Source organism: Melanerpes formicivorus, unplaced genomic scaffold (genome assembly GCF_026170545.1).
Source record: "Melanerpes formicivorus ecotype bairdi unplaced genomic scaffold, bMelFor1.0.p_v2 SCAF_3, whole genome shotgun sequence".
Classification (NCBI taxonomy): domain Eukaryota; kingdom Metazoa; phylum Chordata; class Aves; order Piciformes; family Picidae; genus Melanerpes; species Melanerpes formicivorus.
This window is the reverse complement of record NW_027142355.1, coordinates 19044455-19062773: the sequence shown is the minus strand read 5'-3', so window position 1 is coordinate 19062773 and position 18319 is coordinate 19044455. Positions and strand designations below refer to the sequence as shown.

The 18319-nt window shown below is 41.4% G+C and overlaps 1 protein-coding gene across 2 annotated transcripts in view; it reads left to right on the top strand.

Annotated features, from left to right (window-relative positions):
- Positions 1 to 18319, top strand: part of ELAPOR2 (endosome-lysosome associated apoptosis and autophagy regulator family member 2) — a 109367-nt gene that overhangs the window by 85307 nt on the left and 5741 nt on the right. For both annotated transcript variants that reach the window (XM_068167951.1, XM_068167944.1), the window contains exons 13-21: positions 468 to 605; positions 881 to 1144; positions 2042 to 2215; positions 4052 to 4241; positions 8434 to 8530; positions 10050 to 10151; positions 12296 to 12422; positions 13230 to 13408; positions 14414 to 14579. In XM_068167951.1, coding sequence (XP_068024052.1) covers positions 468 to 605; positions 881 to 1144; positions 2042 to 2215; positions 4052 to 4241; positions 8434 to 8530; positions 10050 to 10151; positions 12296 to 12422; positions 13230 to 13408; positions 14414 to 14579 — 1437 coding nt within the window. The remainder of the gene's footprint in view (positions 1 to 467; positions 606 to 880; positions 1145 to 2041; positions 2216 to 4051; positions 4242 to 8433; positions 8531 to 10049; positions 10152 to 12295; positions 12423 to 13229; positions 13409 to 14413; positions 14580 to 18319) is intronic.

The following is an 18319-nucleotide window of genomic DNA, read 5'->3' as shown; positions in this document are numbered from 1 at the left end:
ATTCAAGGCGGGCTCTCATAAGAGCAGAGAAAGAGGCAGAATCACCTTTCTTCACCTGCTGGCCACAGTCCTCTTGATGCAGCCTAGGATATGATTTGCCTTCTGGTCTACATGAGTACCCTGCAGGCTCATGCTGAGCTTCTCATCTATCATTACACCCAAGTCTCTTACTTCAGAGACACTTTCAATCCACTCTGCACCCAGATTGTTTGTGCCTGGGACACCCATTCACAATTAAATTTTTGTTCTGTTTGCTCTCCTTTATTAAATGTTGAATGTAATTGTAAAGTCCGTTATATATTAATATCTTTATATTATAGAACATTGGGGTTTAGTGTAGTATAACATGAGGTGTTGGGTGACAGGTTGGACTTGATGATCTCTGAGGTATTTTCCAATCTTATTGATTCTATGATTCTATGACCACACATTAAATATTTTGTTTCTTATTGATGTCCATTTTATAGGATGTTAATCGAAAAAATACCAACGTGGTGGAATCATGGGAAAGAAGTAAAGAGAAACAATCCTACACTCACATAATTTCCAAAAACGCTTCCTTCACATTCACCTGGGCTTTTCAGAGAATAAGTGAGGGCCAAGATGTAAGTACTTCTTTATGTACAGAGCTTTACAGTACATCTTGCCTTGGACACCCACTGCCAGAGCTCTTGCCTTCTGCTGAAGTTTGCAGATGGGGTGAGCAGCTGTCACCATGTAGCAGTCCTGGGGAGGCAGCTGTGGATCCCTGGGTCTGTGGAAAGGCAGACACGTGTATAAGTCAGTCCCTGAATTGGTGCACTGGTGCATAAAGCTGTGGTTAGTGTCTAAATGCAATGATGTGATGACATGTTGTTGGTTTCCTTGTCTCTCGCTTCAGAGCAGACAGTTCATCAATGACATGGCAAAGATCTACTCCATCACAGTGACCAATGCAGTGGATGGAGTTGCTTCTTTCTGTCGAGCCTGTGCTCTGGGCTCTGAGCAGTCTGGCTCATCCTGTGTGCCCTGCCCAGCAGGACACTACATCGAGAAGGAGACCAGCCAGTGCAAGAAGTGTCCAGCTGACACCTTCCTGTCCATCCACCAGGTCTATGGCAGGGAGGCCTGCATCCCTTGTGGGCCTGGCAGCAAGAGCACTGAGGTACGGAAATGGAATGTCTCTGAGTGATAGGCAGACAGGGTTTATTGGGATATAAGCTATCAAAGGGCCAGTTTTACTGCAGGTATATGCCTTGTGAGATTTAAGTATAATTATAATCAGTGATCCCACTCTTCCAAATACATCCCAAGTCTAATTTCTGTTTGCAAGTGTGCATCAAGAAGGTAAAATTGACTACAATGGCTTACAAAAGGGTTCATTTTGATAAGCTGTATTGGGACAGTGTATGATCAGGGCAAGTATAGGCACTATTTCCTCCTAAAACTGTCTCAGACTCTTCCTGTTTTAAACTCAGGAACTTCCACAGCTAGTTGGTGTTTCTGTACCTGTTGAAAACTGTAACAACTTCCTCTGATATGGAATTGCATTTAAACCTAGATAAACTTCTATCATGTGCAGCATCCTTTGGCAAGGTGCTAAAAAGGGACTTGAAGAACTGCTCCAATATGGTCATATTCTGTCTTCAGCTGGGTTCATATCCTGCCTCTGTTTATTAAGCTGTTTTTTGTGTTTCCTTTGCAAGATGCAGGTGTAACTGGGGCCATGCTCTGGTCTATCTACAGGGTTTTAAGCTGGGACATTGGGATCCTAAAGGAACCCACAACAAAACAAAGCTAGAAACTACATTTTCTTGGATAATGCAGCAGATAGGGATAGGCATAGGTAAAATTAAAGTCCTGATATGTGATTACAAGGGACTGAAACAGTAATGGAAATTCTCCCAAGGGATAGGTGAATTACAGGAAAAGGACAAAGTTCCCTGCCTTTCATTCTTGTAAAAGAAAGCAGTCCTGTCTGCACTTATTTGCTTCTTTAACTCCCAGGTGAATGCTGCTGAACCATAACTGCTCTTTAATGGATGCCTCTCTTTCTCTAAAGGACCACTCTGCCTGTTTCAGTGACTGCTTGCTGTCATACATCAAGGATAACCAGAGCCTGAATTATGATTTTAGCAATCTCAGCCAGGTGGGCTCATTGATGAGTGGACCCAGCTTCACCTCCCGAGGGACCAAGTTTTTCCACTTCTTTAACATCAGCCTGTGTGGGAATGAGGTGAGCTCAGCTGGTGTTGAGGGTTAGGAGGATTAACCAATCTACTGCTCTGTGGGGATCACACTGAGACAGGATAAGGACATCCCTATAGCTATAAGGACATCCCTATAGCTGTGGTGTCAAAGCAAGAAGACTTTTGAGCAGCCAAGTGATTTTCCAGAGCAGAGATAACAATGATTTAGGCATGAATAACATTCAGAAGAAAAGCCCTGTCACATCACTACCTTTTCTTAGTTCTCGTGCCTTTAAATCACTTGGGTCACAACCCTGACCTTCTGTGCTGCCACTAAGGGACTCAAGTGAAGACTCTGAGTCTTTCAGTTGCAGCTTCTTTCCATGTGTTTCCCTTGTGACTTGGCTACAGATGTTGCTGTCACCAGAGTTCCTGTGCACCCTGCTTTATGCCAGTGGCCAAAGTAACAGGATATTACTTCAACTGCAGCCTTCTAAAGTGGTGGAAAAATGTGGTTTTGTCCATGAGTGTAAACACTCTCTGCCCCAGAGTCAAGATTTTTCTGTCTGGGCTTGGACTGTGCCAGAGCGTGTTGTCACACAAGTTTCAGAGCAGTACCAGTGATGTGTGTTGTCCTATGAAAGCCAATGAGTAGAGTTCACATTGTTTATCCCTGTAAAGTTCTTAACTTTCTTTCCTGTGTACCAAAGGGTTTGCATGCATTGAGACAAATGAGTACTCACATTTCTTTACACAAAAAAGATCAGAAGGCTGGAACACCTCTCCTTTGAAGATAGGCTGAAAGAACTTGAGCTGTCCAGCCTGGTGAAGAAAAGGCTGTGGGGAGACCTTATAGCTACCTATGGGAAGATTGGGGAAGGACTGTTTAGAAGGGCTTATAGTATTAGGACAACTGGAATGGTTTGAAACTGGAGCAGAATAGGTTTAGGTTGGACATAAGGAGGAAGTTCTTTTCAGTGAGAATGGTGACATACTGGAGCATGCTGCCCAGGGATGTGGTTGAGGACCTGTCCCTGGAGACATTCAAGATCAGACCTGATGTGGCCCTGGGCAGCCTGATCTAGTTTGAGGTGTCCCTTCCCAGAGCAGGCATATTAGACAAGATGACCTCTGAGGGTCCCTCCCAACCCAATGTAATCTGTCAACCTGTGAATCTGTTTTGCATACTTTTATAAGTGCATTGAAATACTGTCTGGGTTAGAGCTGCTGACAACTAAATCCATAAAGGTACAGATAGCTCACTCCCCTGTGGATGTGGTCGTTACTTCCCCAAACTGCTATGATGGTACTACAGTACTGCCAACCATATGAATAGGTCATGAGTGCTTGGCATTTCACCAGGACAACCCAGTCTGGTGATTTATCTTTCATTGCTTCTGCTCTGAGGTTTTAACACAGCTTGTGACATATGGCATTAATGCAGCCTTGAGGGCTATATATCTGTTTAGGGATTTCATGTATTTGTGCTCTGAAAATACTTTATCTGGAATAAATCCCAAATAAGTGTTCTACAGTATATTATTTAAAGACAAGGGAAATATGGTTTCACTTTGCAAGTCATTCTGGTTTGCTTTGCAAGTAAGCACTGTGCTGTCAAGGTAAACAAAGAAGAGTGCTTTGTAGCAGAGGTTTCTGATAAGACATGCCAGACATGACACCATGTTCCAGAGTCAGTACAAGACTTTAATCAGAGCTTTCACAGTCATGCTTTTTGTTGTTTCAATTTGTCCTTCTCATGACAGTAACATCAGGTTGTTTCTAAGGTAGGGTAATGAAACTCATGCAGTCTGCAATTTCTCCAAAATTTTTAATGTCTTATCAACTATCAACAGCTTCCCCTTTTTATTGTTGATTGCCCACAGGGGAAGAAGATGGCTATTTGCACTGACAATATCACTGATGTCACTCTAAAGGACATGGTTGCAGAATCACAAGATTTTTCCAATTTTGTGGGAGCTTTTGTCTGTCAGTCCACCATCATCCCATCGGACAGCAAGGGTTTCCGAACAGCCCTGGCTCTGCAGTCCAACAGCCTTGCTGACAGGTTCTTAGGTACATGATTATTCTTCTGCTTGTTGTTGTTGTGGATGTCCTCATGTATTTAGGGCTACAGAATAAATCCTCAGTGGTGGTACATTGCCTTGGAGGAAGAGTGTAGGGGCAGCCCAAGACTCAGTCCCACTTTGTTCCTGAGCTGTGAAGCAATCTGGACAGATGCCATTGCCTTTTGCTGCTATTTCTGTTCAGCTGATGGCTGGAGGAGAAGACTGAGAGCTGCCTCTACAAGCTTTTCATGCCTGTATTGATTATTTAGTGTTGAATGATAGGTTTGACTTGATGATCTCAGAGATATTTTCCAACCTGGATAATTCTATTCTATTCTATTCTATTCTATTCTATTCTATTCTATTCTATTCTATTCTATTCTAGACGCTTCCTTGTGTTTGATTCTGATGGATCCCATATTGCATAGAATTTCAGCATAAAAATCTGGAGAATGTAATTTAAAAGTCCTGGTTTTCCTTCATGTTTCCTACCCACTTCATGCAGGGCAAGACCAGTCACTCTAGTAGTCACATTAGTCCAAGTGTTTCTGCCTATGCCAAGTCCCCAGTTAGCAATTTGAGACGAAGAATCTGGTGCTGGGACATAATTAGGCAAAGAACAGGGAGGCTTAGGGCAGCATGAGGCCATACACATCATTAAGTCTTGCACTGCTCCAACTCACCAGTTCCCAGAGTCTGAGGCCAGATTAGACAATGAAGTCATTTAGCTGCTCACCTATCCATTACAGGCACTAAGTGCTTGTACTTTCTCCCTGGCACTGAGCCCAGAAACTCATGTTTGACAAAAGCATGTCTTTGGAAGAGCATTCAACGTGGACTTCTGAGACTGCCAGAAATAAAAGCTTTGCCACAGCCACTGGTATTTTTTCTCACTGGTCAAACACTGTCTCTGTATTTTGTTTGGAAGCAAATTTATTTCCTGTTTGAATTTGCCTGGCTTCAGTTTTCAGCTCTTGCTTCTTGTTATTCCTTCTCCATTCCACACCTACATTTTCCTCCTTGGAAAAATATTTTATTTACTGGAATCATCACACCCTCCCCATTCTGCTCTTCTGGTAAAGTAAGCAGACCAAGTTCTTCTAAGTGTCTTGCTAGCATGTATTTCTCTTAAACATCTGAATGCTTTTTGAGCCTCTTTCTGCAGCCTTTAACTCTTTATTATATTTCTTAAATCACGGACATCAGAATGGGATACATTGCAGTATTTAATTTATTATAATGGCAATAAAATAATTTTCATGCTTGTATTTATATGCAAGGATAGAACCTCTGAGTCCATCTTTCTCCAGGCTGATGTCATTTAATGATGGCTAGTTGAATCTAATGTGCACTCTAGACTTTTTTTTTTTTCCCTGAAGTTACACTTTCCAAGGAAAATATCTCTCTTCCCTAGGACTGACCTTCATCCTTTACTGCACTTGTCTTGACAAAAATATGTTTAGTTTGATTTGGACTAGCTGACTAAGTCAACCAAATTTCTCTGTGTTTTATTCCTGCTCCTCTTTGTCTCATTGACACACTTAACAAACAGTGATTATATAGTTGTAGATCCTTGATGATAATCTTGAATTTTGGGACTCTGATACCAATACTTAGAGAAGCCTGGAGATATTCCACATTTGATGACAATTTCCCATGTCCACATAGTTTTGTAATTAGTCAGTTAAGTAATTTTTAATCCAGAGTGTGCGCTGAATTGATATGATACTCCTAACTTTTTAATTAGAATCTCATCTGGTAATTAGTGAATTACTTGATAAATTTACATAATTTTCTTTAGCAACCAAATTTATCAGCACACAAGGAATGAAATCAGATTTTCTTAACAAGAAAACTCCTTAAACTCATGTTGACTGTCACTCATAATGTATCTATCTGTTAACTGAAGCCCATTTCTACTTACCATTGCTGTTACTTTGCCTCACTGTTTTATTTGCATTGCAGTTTGGCTCACCATATCCCCCCTCTATCAGTCTTTTGACCCTTTGATATCATTAAAGTATCTTTGAAAGGTCAGTCTTGGGTACAGGTTTGCTAGTTTCTAAGCATGCATGCCAAGTAGATGCCAATATCTTTTTCTGCCACTGAAGGAATGAGATGTTTGGTCATTGACTGAGAAAGAAAGGTGATTCATTTGTTTTCCTAATAGAGGGATAAGATGTCAAGTTATTATGCTGCTTTTTCTTTATCATAATTGTTACATTTTGAAATGGTTGAAGTTTACCTTTCCTATCTATATGATGTACTTTATTTCCAGTATTTCTGAAAACCCCTCCAACTTAAATTTTTTCTTGTTCTGCAAAGCAGAGGCTTTTTCTTGAAGCCTTTAGCTTCTATTATACATTTTTCTGTAACTTATAACTTTTGCTTTTATTTGAATCTCTATTTTTCCTCCATTATATTTATGCCAATATGTTAATTTGCTCTTTTACTGCTGTTCTATGATTCTGTGACTCTCATCCAAGGTGGGCTCAGTTAAAGCTACTGTCATTCTTGAGAGAATCACTGTGGTTTTTCATCCCTATAATTACAATTATTATTATTTTCACACTTGACTTTGCTTCCAGTGTTCTTTCTTTTGAGAAACTACACTTTGAGATGCCATCTCTACAGTACTGCACACTGCATATGAATATGCTCTTACTGCCCCTATTGAATATAATAAGGTCCCTAAGAGCTATCATCTTCCAGCCTAGTGAGTAATTAATCTTTGTCCATTGTCTTTCAATACTAATTTAATTTACCCTGCAGTGTCTTTGATGAGAGGAAATTATCATCCTTGCTGATGCCAGCATGCATGCTCAGAATGGAAGCTCTTCCACAATAACCTGACATCTTTCTGCACAGGCTCCTGATAATTGCTGCAGCACAGCTCATTTTGTTCTGTCGTTGCAATGCTCTGTAGCTATCCCTCACTTTCAAGCCCTTCTGAGCAGTGTTACCGAGCACATGGATCCTTTTGCTTTCACAATCCAAGGCTCTGATTTGTCCTATTACAGGTAGAGCTACTGCAAACTGCCATCTTTGTTGTCTACTATATTTACATTTTCCAGCTGTGTGAATCATCCTCCCAAAGGATTTTAGGCTGGAGGTTAGGAAGAAATTCTACACAGAGAGAGTGATTGCACATTGGACAATTGCCCATTGGGAATGGGCTGCCCGGGAAGGTGGTGGAGTCACCATCACTGGAGGTGTTCAGGAGGAGACTTGACAGGGTGCTTGGTTGCATGGATTAGTTGATTAGGTGGTGTTGGATGATAGGTTGGATGCGATGATCTCAAAGGTCTCTTCCAACCTGGTTAATTCTATTCTATTCTATTCTAAAGCCAAGTCAAAGTCAAGCTGAAGTCCTAAGAATGCAGCTAGAATTGTTGCAAGAACAAGTGGAAAAGTTTTCTTCAGTCTTTCCAGACTTCCAACCAGCCACTGGCTGCTACAATTTTTTGTTCTTGTTCTAGCAATTTTTCACTTCTCTAGTAGGATGCAGCCTGTGCCATTTATACAGCTCCCTCTCCTAAAATGTTGCAGTGCAGCACCAGCATTTTCTGTCCTCTTTGTTTCATGGATTTGGAAAGATCTCTAATAACTTTGGTTACTTAATTTTCATCTTTTTAAGTTCCTCTCTAGTATCCATTGTATCCATGCAGTCGTGTGTAACCTGTGTTGTTTCACACGCCAGCCTGTCATTTGTTCCAAAATGTGCCATCAAGGCTCTTCATAATCTTGTCATTTTAACTTTCAGTTTTCCCCATTATAGTACTGAAGATTCCTCAGGGTGTTACGTGGTTATTGTATGTTAGGGTTATACCTTCAAGGCCTAGGCTTTGAGCAGTTGATTGGATCAGATTTTTTCAGCAGTCCTTTTCCAGCATAAATTATTCCATAATATCCCATGATTGCTTTAAACTCATAAAAAAACCGAGCAAAACATATTTACGCTGGTGCTTTTTATTAATTTCGTGTTTTGTTATATCTATGTGAGGAACCCAGCCTGTGTGAGGAACATACAAATCTGCAAAATATAGTTAGATTATAAGTTGTATACTGCATAGTCATGTCATTAAATGTTGTTGACACCCATACTTTTCAGACACAAAAAATGTTGTATGTGAGCCCTTCCAAAACCCATTTTTAGCTTGTTCCTCTTTTTAATTCTTTTTCTTCTTCCTATGTTTTAGGAGCTACTATTGAGACAATGCTGGAAAACATAAGCATCAAGACAGATATGTTTCCTCCCTCTCCAAACAAAATACCTGATGTACATTTCTTTTACAAGTAAGTAAAATATACTATTTATTGATATGCCAAATTTCTTTATCTGTTTGAAGGAAACTAAAATTGTGAGGGGAGGTCTTTAATCCTCCTTTATTCTTTATCGCTTTAATCATATCTAGATGATATTGATCGAAATGCTGAAGAATATCTTATGAAATCAGTAAACATTGTTTGCTCTAGCCTAAATTAAACTTGATATTTACAGAGTAATATCAGAGCTGAGATACTGTTAGGTGACACTTCTGGTGTGGAATACTTCAATTTGGGTAGGAAGTAGCTCAAAGATCAACTCTTCTGGAGTACCCTCTGGTACCCTCCACATAAGAAGGACATGGACCTGATGGAGTCCAGAGAAGGGCCATGAAGATGGTCAGGGGCTGGAACACTTCTCCTACAAGGACCAGTTGAGGGAGTTGGAGTTGTTCAGCTGGGAGAAGAGAAGGCTCTGGGAAGGCCTAATAGTGTCCTTACAGTACCTGAAGGGGCCCTACAAGAAGGCTGGGAAGGAGCTGTTTATGAAGACCTAGAGTGAAATGACAATGGACAATGGCTTGAAGTTAGAGGAGAATAGGTTTAGTTTGGACATTAGGCACAAGTTCTTTACTATGAGGGTGGTGGAACACTGGAACAGGTTGCCCAGGAATGTAGTTGACGCCCCATACTAGGAAGTTGTCAAGATCATACCCAACAAGGCTCTGAGCAACCCGATCTGGTGGAGGATGTCCCTGCTCACTGCAGGGCCTTTGGAGTAGATGACTTTTGGAGGTCCCTTCCAACCCAAACTACTCTGTCATTCTATGTTTACACACTGGTGTCTTCATGTGAACTGGATTTCTAAGCTTGGGCTCTGGAACCCATAGGGCTGTTCAGCCCATGCCTGTATTTATGTGTTCTATTTATTGGCTGTCTAAATTGTGTTGGGTTTAGTGATTGATCTTAATTTGCTATAGCACTTTGGATATCAAACTTAAATTATATGTCTGATTCTGCAGGCTGAACCCCACACCAGTGACTCTATTATGAACTTGGCTTACAACTTTTACTGTGTTGAAATAAAGTTCATTTTTTTAATCTTCATAAAGTTAATTTTTTTAATCTTTTTTTAAACCTTATGTTTTTTCAGGACAACATGGTTCTCAGATTACTAGGCGAGGAGGGAACCATCATAAACTCTCCAGCAGAGTAACACACCAGCCACAGCACCTGTGATTCTCTTTTTAAAATAATTCTATTCTTTTTCTGGTGCATTCTTTGACTCTGCAGAAGTCAAGCTAGATAGAAGAACAGAGCAGTTCCCGGAGTGACATCTTAGAGCACTTTGAGATTCAAATGAAGTGGTGAAACTTAACCTGCTACTGTTGCTCCTTTTTTTTCCACCTTCCAGCTGACAAAATCAAAAGTACTGTGGAAAAGGGTATTTCTTTGGTATTGCAGTTCCATGAATGGCCAGAGACCTATGGAAGAGCAACTTGTGTTTACTGTAGTAGAGACGCACTACATTTCTTTTTTTTGACATTAGGTCTTCAACAGTGACAACTTCCTGTGAAAATGGTCGTGCAACTGTTGTAACAATGAGATGCAACAACAACAAACCAGACCAAGGAGAGCTTTCTGTGCCCAGGTATTTAAGTATTTGTATCTTAGTAGTGCCAAATAGCTTTTTCTCCTCAAGTAATATTTACAAAATTAATTGTTAATTTTATACTTAACTACCATGAGTGTTATCTTCCTCATCATCCACACAGGAGGTCTCATTCATTTCTCCTGGGTTAAGGACATGTGTGCCCATCACCTCCCAGCATACCAGCTGCTCTGTATTCAGGCTGTGTGGTGACAGAGTTTAGAGATCAGGCAGGTCATTCCAAACTTAAAGTCAAAAGAAAATGTAGTGATGTTTTTCATGTCTCCACTTCTTATTTTGATCTTTGGCCTCCTGATTAGAACTGCCTAGCTGGGACTTTGAGAGGTTGTTTTTCTTCCTTGACCTTCATCAGTGGCTGTGTACAAGGTGATTTGGTGGAAATCAGCCTGTCCTAGGAACTATGAAATCTGCTATTGCAATGCTTATGTGAGCCCTGACTCTAACTCAAGATCTGTATGTATTTATTTATGCATCTCATCACTCCACTTTGTATCCGGGACCCCTTGTACATTTGCTTTTATTTTACCTGACCTTTCTCCCCTTTGCTCTGATTCAAATGACTTCTTTCTTCCTAAGCCCTGCTTATGCCTGTACTGAAAAAGTTTCAGAGGAAAAACAGTGTGATTCTTCGGAAGTCCCCCCTCTTCTTTGGCTGTCAAGGCCCATCTTAGTCTGTCTGGACTTTACTATCAGCAGATAGCCCTCTCACTCATTCCCCCTCATGAAAGTTGAATCTTTTTCCCAAAAGCAAAGTGTGAAAAGTGTGCAATTCTCATTGACCCCTGTCCCTCTTGGGAAGGCTGAACCATGCTCCCTTGGTGATGGATGAGTGATTGATATTTGGACACCTTTGGAGATGCTTACCCCAGTTTCTCAGGGACCTGACACACTACAAATTATGCTAGGCAACAAACCACTGTCTGTCAGCTGCTGTATGAAAATCCTGCAAGTGTCCTTCTAGTGTTACAGGTTAAACAATGTGAACTGTGATCATTTACTATAAGGGGTGGTCTGCCTTGCTTTTAAAAGTGTGATCCTGGAAAGAAATGGCACACAGATGACATGATGGACCTTATCTCAGTTCTTGTTGAATTCTCCCTTCTGAGACCCTTCTGGCTAGCTCAGCAGTTGGACAGTTATTTCCAGTGAGATATCTGATACACGCCAAATAATCCTGCATGTAACTCCTGGATCTCCAGACACAGTGTTTAGTATCACATGAAGCTTGAGAAGAAAGAGGTTGAGAAGAAAGATCTGCCAATGCTTTTGACATGTACTTTGAAAAAATGTTCCATAATCCAGAGGACAGTTGTCAGTTATCAAAATCATGATAATTCAGCATAAACTTTTAGAGCTTTGGATTTTTCAGTCCATCAGATCAGGATAAAAGAGTTTCAGATGATATAGAAACACTCCCCCCACCCCCATTTTTCTCTATGTATCTATTTCACATTTACATGATCTAAATTCTTACACTGACTTTTGGCCACTGCTGCTATCAGATCTGATGTAATTGTCAGCAGCAAAAGCTATGTGAATGTCTTGCCATTGCCAGTACAACTTTCTTCTGCAGGCTGAATACACAATAGGGTCATTAGTCTTTCTCAGACTAAGAGAAGCTGTTATCTCTTTGTTAACTGGTGAACATCCTTCCAGTAATTAACCGTGACAGGACAAGTCCATTCCATATGGACAAAATCACCCAGACATCATTAGAGCAACCGCAGGAACCAGATAGCAGCATTCAGATGGAACAGTCACCCAGTGCAGAACAATGATAAAAATGCACGTGGGGCTAGCCTGTGCTGGTGAAACACTGGAGCAGTTCTGCTGGTCTCCAAGGTTTGCTTCTTTTTCTTCATTGTAGTTATTATGAGTAGCACTCACTGACAAGAACTGAACTGTTATTGTAGACTTTGGCAGTCCAGTGTCTGTTTTCACTTGAGAAAGCGTTTTACAAACCAGGAAAAATTCTTCCTCCAGATTTTTCCATCTGCTGACTTGATGGATGTTTACTGATCTGTTGGACTTACCATTACCAGCCTTCAACAGTAGAATGTGTAGTGAGGATGCAAACTCCAGAGTGTTTCATACTTGCTAACTAAGCTCTGCTCTCCTCCTAGCTCATGCCCTGCAGGCACCTGTGATGGATGCACTTTCTACTTCCTATGGGAAAGTGCAGAAGCTTGTCCCCTCTGCACAGAGCAAGACTACCATGAGATTGAGGGAGCCTGCAAAAAAGGATTTCAGGTATGGGTCCAATGTCTCCAAGCCGCAGGGATGAATTTGGGTGTAACTTGGACTCTGCTGAAAATCAGTGAGCAGATTGATATGTAAGTACAGGTAGAACTGGGAATCATAGAATTATTTTGGTTGGAAAAGGCCTTTAAGATCTGAAGCTAGGTGGGTGCAAGTCTTAATGGTAGGGTTCTGTGTTGACAATCAGGGATGTTTGAGCCAATAGCAGCATGGTTCATGGAGGAGAGCGGGCTTGTGCTGACCAGCAATATGCGTAGGAATGTGAACTTTGTATGCATTCATATACACAGGCAAGTAATTTGTGAAGGATGGAGTGCTCAAAAGGCCCAATCCTTTAACAACCACAAACATCAGAGGCAGGCTAGGAAAGGATTCAGAGTTTCAGCTCAGAAATTCACCCTTCCTTGCTTGCATTTATTTATTTCTTTTTCCTGCTGCATTCTCTAGTCAGATATAAGGAAGTCCCTTCACAGATTCAGAACTTTACTGTGGATCAACAGCTCCAATGCAGGCACAACACATTGACAACTGCTGCACAATGCATATTGTGCCAGGTGATGAGCAATATGGAAGAGGGAATCCTTTTGCCATGCCTGAATCAGCAGGCACAATCAAGGGGACAATTGAACAGACAATGTGACTCCACCCATAGCCTGAAAACCTGAAGTACAGGATTTGGTTTGATTTCATTGGAAAGATGTCTAATCTTTCTAACTCAAACCAGCTTGTTTTCTTCAACTCAAAATAGTTCTCTCTTTTTGTACAAACAGCTCATTTTTGGTGTTTTCTGTTTGAAAGGAAACTTTATATGTATGGAATGAGCCAAAGCATTGCATTAAAGGGGTTTCCTTGCCAGAAAAAAAGACCAGCACTTGTGAAACAGTGGACTTTTGGCTAAAAGTTGGAGCTGGTGTTGGTGCTTTCACAGCTGTTCTGCTCATAGCCTTGACCTGCTATTTTTGGAAGAAGAACCAGAAGTAAGTACTGCAAATTGTATTCCATATAAAAATAAGCTAAAAGCTTGATACGATGAACAGAAAGACATTTCATGGGTCTGACCCATGCTGATGAGAAATACTATATTGAATCAGTCCATTAATCCACCAAGCTGGTGTTTCTGCCAACAGTGGCTATCAAAAATGCTAGTGAGGAAAGTATAGGAGGTCCATAGTAATCTGTTATAGCATATTTTCCCAACAAGAATTGGTTTTCTTTATCTTCTGATAGTTTAAAGTTGACTGTAGGTCCTAATGCAACATGGTTTTCTCAGTGTCTGAAGACCAAAATGATCTCTCTTTAGTCTAATTACTCCTTTTCAGTTGGGTTAAAATAAGCTTCTTGACTATATATGACTTAGGTCCATTTTGGCAGGACAAGTCTGATATACACCCAAAAGATATCTTCTTTTTGAACTGAACATACTGACTGTTCCCCACTCCCATTGTCTTATGCTTTCCAAATCTCATGTCATAAGCTTTCAAAACCCAGTTCCACCTGCATGGGATTTCATAACCCACATAGCACATCAGGCTTCATGAAAAACATCCTCAACTATTATGGTCCCTACCTCTTGCTGCCTCCTACCACAGACTGTTGCATATCTCTACTTTCTCCCTTAGCGTCCTTGGGCAGGAGCGTGATGCAGATTCTGATACAGGCTGAAGTCAGATCTGCTATTGCTCTAATTAAGAACACATGCCACACTTCATGCAGGAAATCCTCCTGTCCTACTTGTGGTCAGAAAACATGGCTTGTGGTCAGAAAACCTGGCTCTTTTGCAGGGATAGAGAACTAATATGGAGAGCAGGAGCTCAATGTATTGTTAATTCTATTTTGGTGACATATTTTTAATTATTGAAAAGTATCTAACTTCCAGTAAATACCTCAGTGGAAGGATTGGAAATAATCTAAATATAAACTCCTTGCATATGGGACATTTGTAAAAAAAACAAATCCATGATGATCTGGCTTTACATCTTCAGGCTGGAGTATAAATATTCCAAATTAGTGATGACAGCAAACTCAAAGGAGTGTGAGCTGCCAGCTGCTGACAGCTGTGCTATAATGGAAGGAGAAGATAATGAAGAAGAAATAGTATATTCAAATAAGCAGTCACTGCTGGGGAAGCTCAAGTCCTTGGCAACAAAGGTGAGTAGTAATTACTACCATTAATACTAAAAAAGAATTATTACCTTTATTTACTACTGGACCTGATAAAGCTCTGATGCTAATTTGTGCAGTGCTTTGTGCAGCCTCCCATGCATGTGTCACCTAGCCTATAGCTGATCTGCTGAATTCCAAAGTATGGTATGGATGTTGCAGAGAAATGTTGTAGGGTGTCAAGGAAATGCTCCCTCTTCTGCAGTGAGATTTCAGTAGCATTTTTTATTGTATGGGTGATACCTAAAAAGAGCAATTAATGGCAGGGGGAACTTTTCTGCTTGGATTCCTACTAGACACCTCCATTGATGAGGCAAACACAGTTATTATGGATACATAACATTGGGAACATAACCACCAACCAGATGCATGCAGCTCACCTGGACTGGCTTCATGGCTGATCTAAGAACCATTATTTTGAGTACTATGAGATTCAGTTCCTATAGTACAGGATAGACATCAGCCATAGCCTTACCCAATTCATACCCCACCTCCTCCATTTCAGTAGGAAGCACTGGCAGAAAGCTTTATTTTTTTTTCCACCTGCAACACATATGATGTAGGCTGTTGCATATTTGAATACCTAGCACAAAGGTCTTTTGTGCCCTTTGAACATTTCTGAGATGAGCAACAAAGGACCATCAATGGTAGATCCTGCAAGCACTTTGATCTTTCTTCCAAATGCCTTAAAGTCTATGGGAAGGGTAGTGTTGTCTTTAAGGGCGTCCAGCTGGGACACTTATGATCAGAATAAAGGTGGATGACATTTTCCCTTTCCAACAGATTCACTGAAGTGTGTCATTTCAAAATAGGAAGATTCTTAAAAGATCATAACTAACTAACTAACTAAATAAAATCACAAAATCACTTCTTTGTGTCTGATCCAAAGAATATTGAATTTTGAGATTTTGTTCTTGCATTCATCTTTTCCCTTTAGTGAGTGCAATGTAATAAAAACATTTGTGTCTCCTTTCTTTTCCCTTATTTGTTCTTATTTTGTTCTTTTATTTATTTATGTATTTATTTGTTATTATTAGCCTTCTGTCCTCTTTCCATGATACCATCTCCCCAGATCTCCCTTCTGGGAGATGTTACCATTACAGAGCTAATATGTGGAACTTCCTCTTGACCCCAACCTGACTATGTGTCTTTCAAAATCAATAATATTCCTTGTGGAAAGCAGCACAAATTCAATATTAGTTCTTAATTCAATAATGAGAATATTGAATATGTAAATAGAATCAAATCACATCAAAGTCTGTTGATGGTGTTGCAAAAATGGAAGTTGATTCCATTTTGAATTCTATAGGGATTGATTTTGAAATGGGCTTTTGTTCATGAAATTACTTGGCTGGCTGTGGCTGAGCATAATGACCACTGCTCTTGGTGAGGGAAATGTTTTGCTGTAAGTCTGATAAGTGTAAAAGCTTTGCTGACTCCATTTGCAGCACCAATGTCTCCTTCTTGATTAGAAGTATAGAAATGAGAGTGTGGGAGGAGGTTTTTTATTCCTCTTTAAAGTATGCTTTAGTACTTCAGTATTCAGACCTCTTTAATGCTTATTTGGACTCAAAAAGAGGGTTTTTTTAAAGTTCCTAAATCCATTGTAGCAGGCTGTCTGTGTATTTTCTTCTTTTTAAACAAGACTGTCAGATATTTCTAAGCTTTTTCCTTTTTCTTCCTGATAGATAATCATATCTGGCAAACTCAGCTCCCAGCACCTCATTAGCTTACTGAAATCTGTGTCCTGTATCCCAGCAGATAACTGGAATTCAATATGTATTTGTCCAAAACAAATACTATGGGCATCACTTTTCATTTATGCAAAAGATGAGGAAATTCATCTCCTGCTGCATATGCATGTAAAATACAGAAAAAAACATATGGAGTAAAAATGGGGAAAAAAAGGAGAAATGTAAACTGAGAGTTCTGAAGTATCCTAGCTATATGTTCAAGCTTCAGGCAATGGCATTTCTATGGAGCAAAACACCTCATGAAGCTCCATGACGTGGTTTTGAGTACCGAAGGAGCTGATGACTGGGCTTGTAATATAGAAAGAAATGACTGCTATAGTTAATGAGAATATAGAAATTAAGGAATTAAGAAACCACTTCAGATTGTAGACTATTCTAGTTCTGTCTGTCCAGCATAGCAATACCAAGAGATTCAGAAAAAGATATACAGAATCATCGAGTCACAGAATTTTAGAATCGCAGGATCATAGAATGGTTTGGGTTGGAAGGGACCTCCAAAGGTCATCTAGTCCAACCTCCACTTCAGTAAGAAGGGGCATCTTCAACTAGATCAGGTTGCCCAGACCCCTCTGGAGACTCACCTTTAATATCTCCAGGGATGGGACCTCAATTACCTCCCTGAGTAACCTATTCCAGTGTTCCACTCTCACGGTAAAGAACAAAAAGTCCTTCTATAAATACATTAATAGTAAGAGGAAGGGGAAGGAAAACCTCCACTCCTGGGTGGATACGGAGGGGAACATTGTAACCAAGGATAAGGAAAAGGCAGAGATACTTAACACCTTCTTTGCCTCAATTTTTACTAGAAGGGCAGAACGTCTTCCTGACAGCTGGCCTGCAGAGCTAGCAGAAGGAGCCAGGGAGCTGCACAGTTTCCCTATGTTCCATGAGGCGGTGGTTGGAACTCTCCTTAGCAGCTTGGATCCCCACAAGTCCATGGGACCAGATGGGATTCATCCTAGGGTGCTGAGAGAGCTGGCAGATGAGCTGGCCAAGCCACTCTCCATAATTTTCCAGCAGTCCTGGCTCACTGGCGAGGTCCCAGAGGACTGGAAGCTGGCCAACGTGGTGCCCATCCATAAGAAGGGCCGGTTGGATGAGCCAGGGCATTACAGGCCTGTCAGCCTGACCTCAGTGCCAGGCAAGATCATGGAACAGGTCATCCTGAGTGCAATAACACAACACTTACAGGATGGCCAAGGGATCAGGCCTAGCCAGCATGGATTTAGGAAGGGCAGGTCCTGCCTGACCAACCTGATCTCCTTCTATGATCAGGTGACCCGCCTGGTGGATGTGGGGAGGCCTGTGGATGTAGTCTACCTGGACCTCAGCAAGGCCTTTGACACCGTCCCCCATAGCAAACTGCTGGCCAAGCTGTCAGCCCATGGCTTGGACGGGAGCACACTGCGATGGGTTAGGAACTGGCTGGAGGGCCGAGCCCAGAGAGTGGTGGTGAATGGTGCCACATCCAGCTGGCAGCCAGTCACTAGTGGTGTGCCCCAAGGATCAGTGCTGGGCCCTGTGCTCTTTAACATCTTTATTGATGATCTGGATGAGGGCATTGAGTCCATCATCAGTAAATTTGCTGACGACACCAAGCTGGGGGCAAGAGTTGATCTGCTGGAGGGTAGAGAGGCTCTGCAGAGGGACCTCGACAGGCTGGACAGATGGGCAGAATCCAACGGCATGAGATTGAACACATCCAAGTGCCGGGTTCTGCACATTGGCCACAACAACCCCATGCAGTGCTACAGGCTGGGGTCAGAGTGGCTAGAGAGCAGCCAGGCAGAGAGGGACCTGGGGGTGCTGGTTGATGGTAGGCTTAACATGAGCCTGCAGTGTGCCCAGGCAGCCAAGAGGGCCAATGGCATCCTGGCCTGCATCAAGAACAGTGTGGCCAGCAGGAGCAGGGAGGTCATTCTGCCCCTGTACACTGCACTGGTTAGGCCACACCTCGAGTACTGTGTCCAGTTC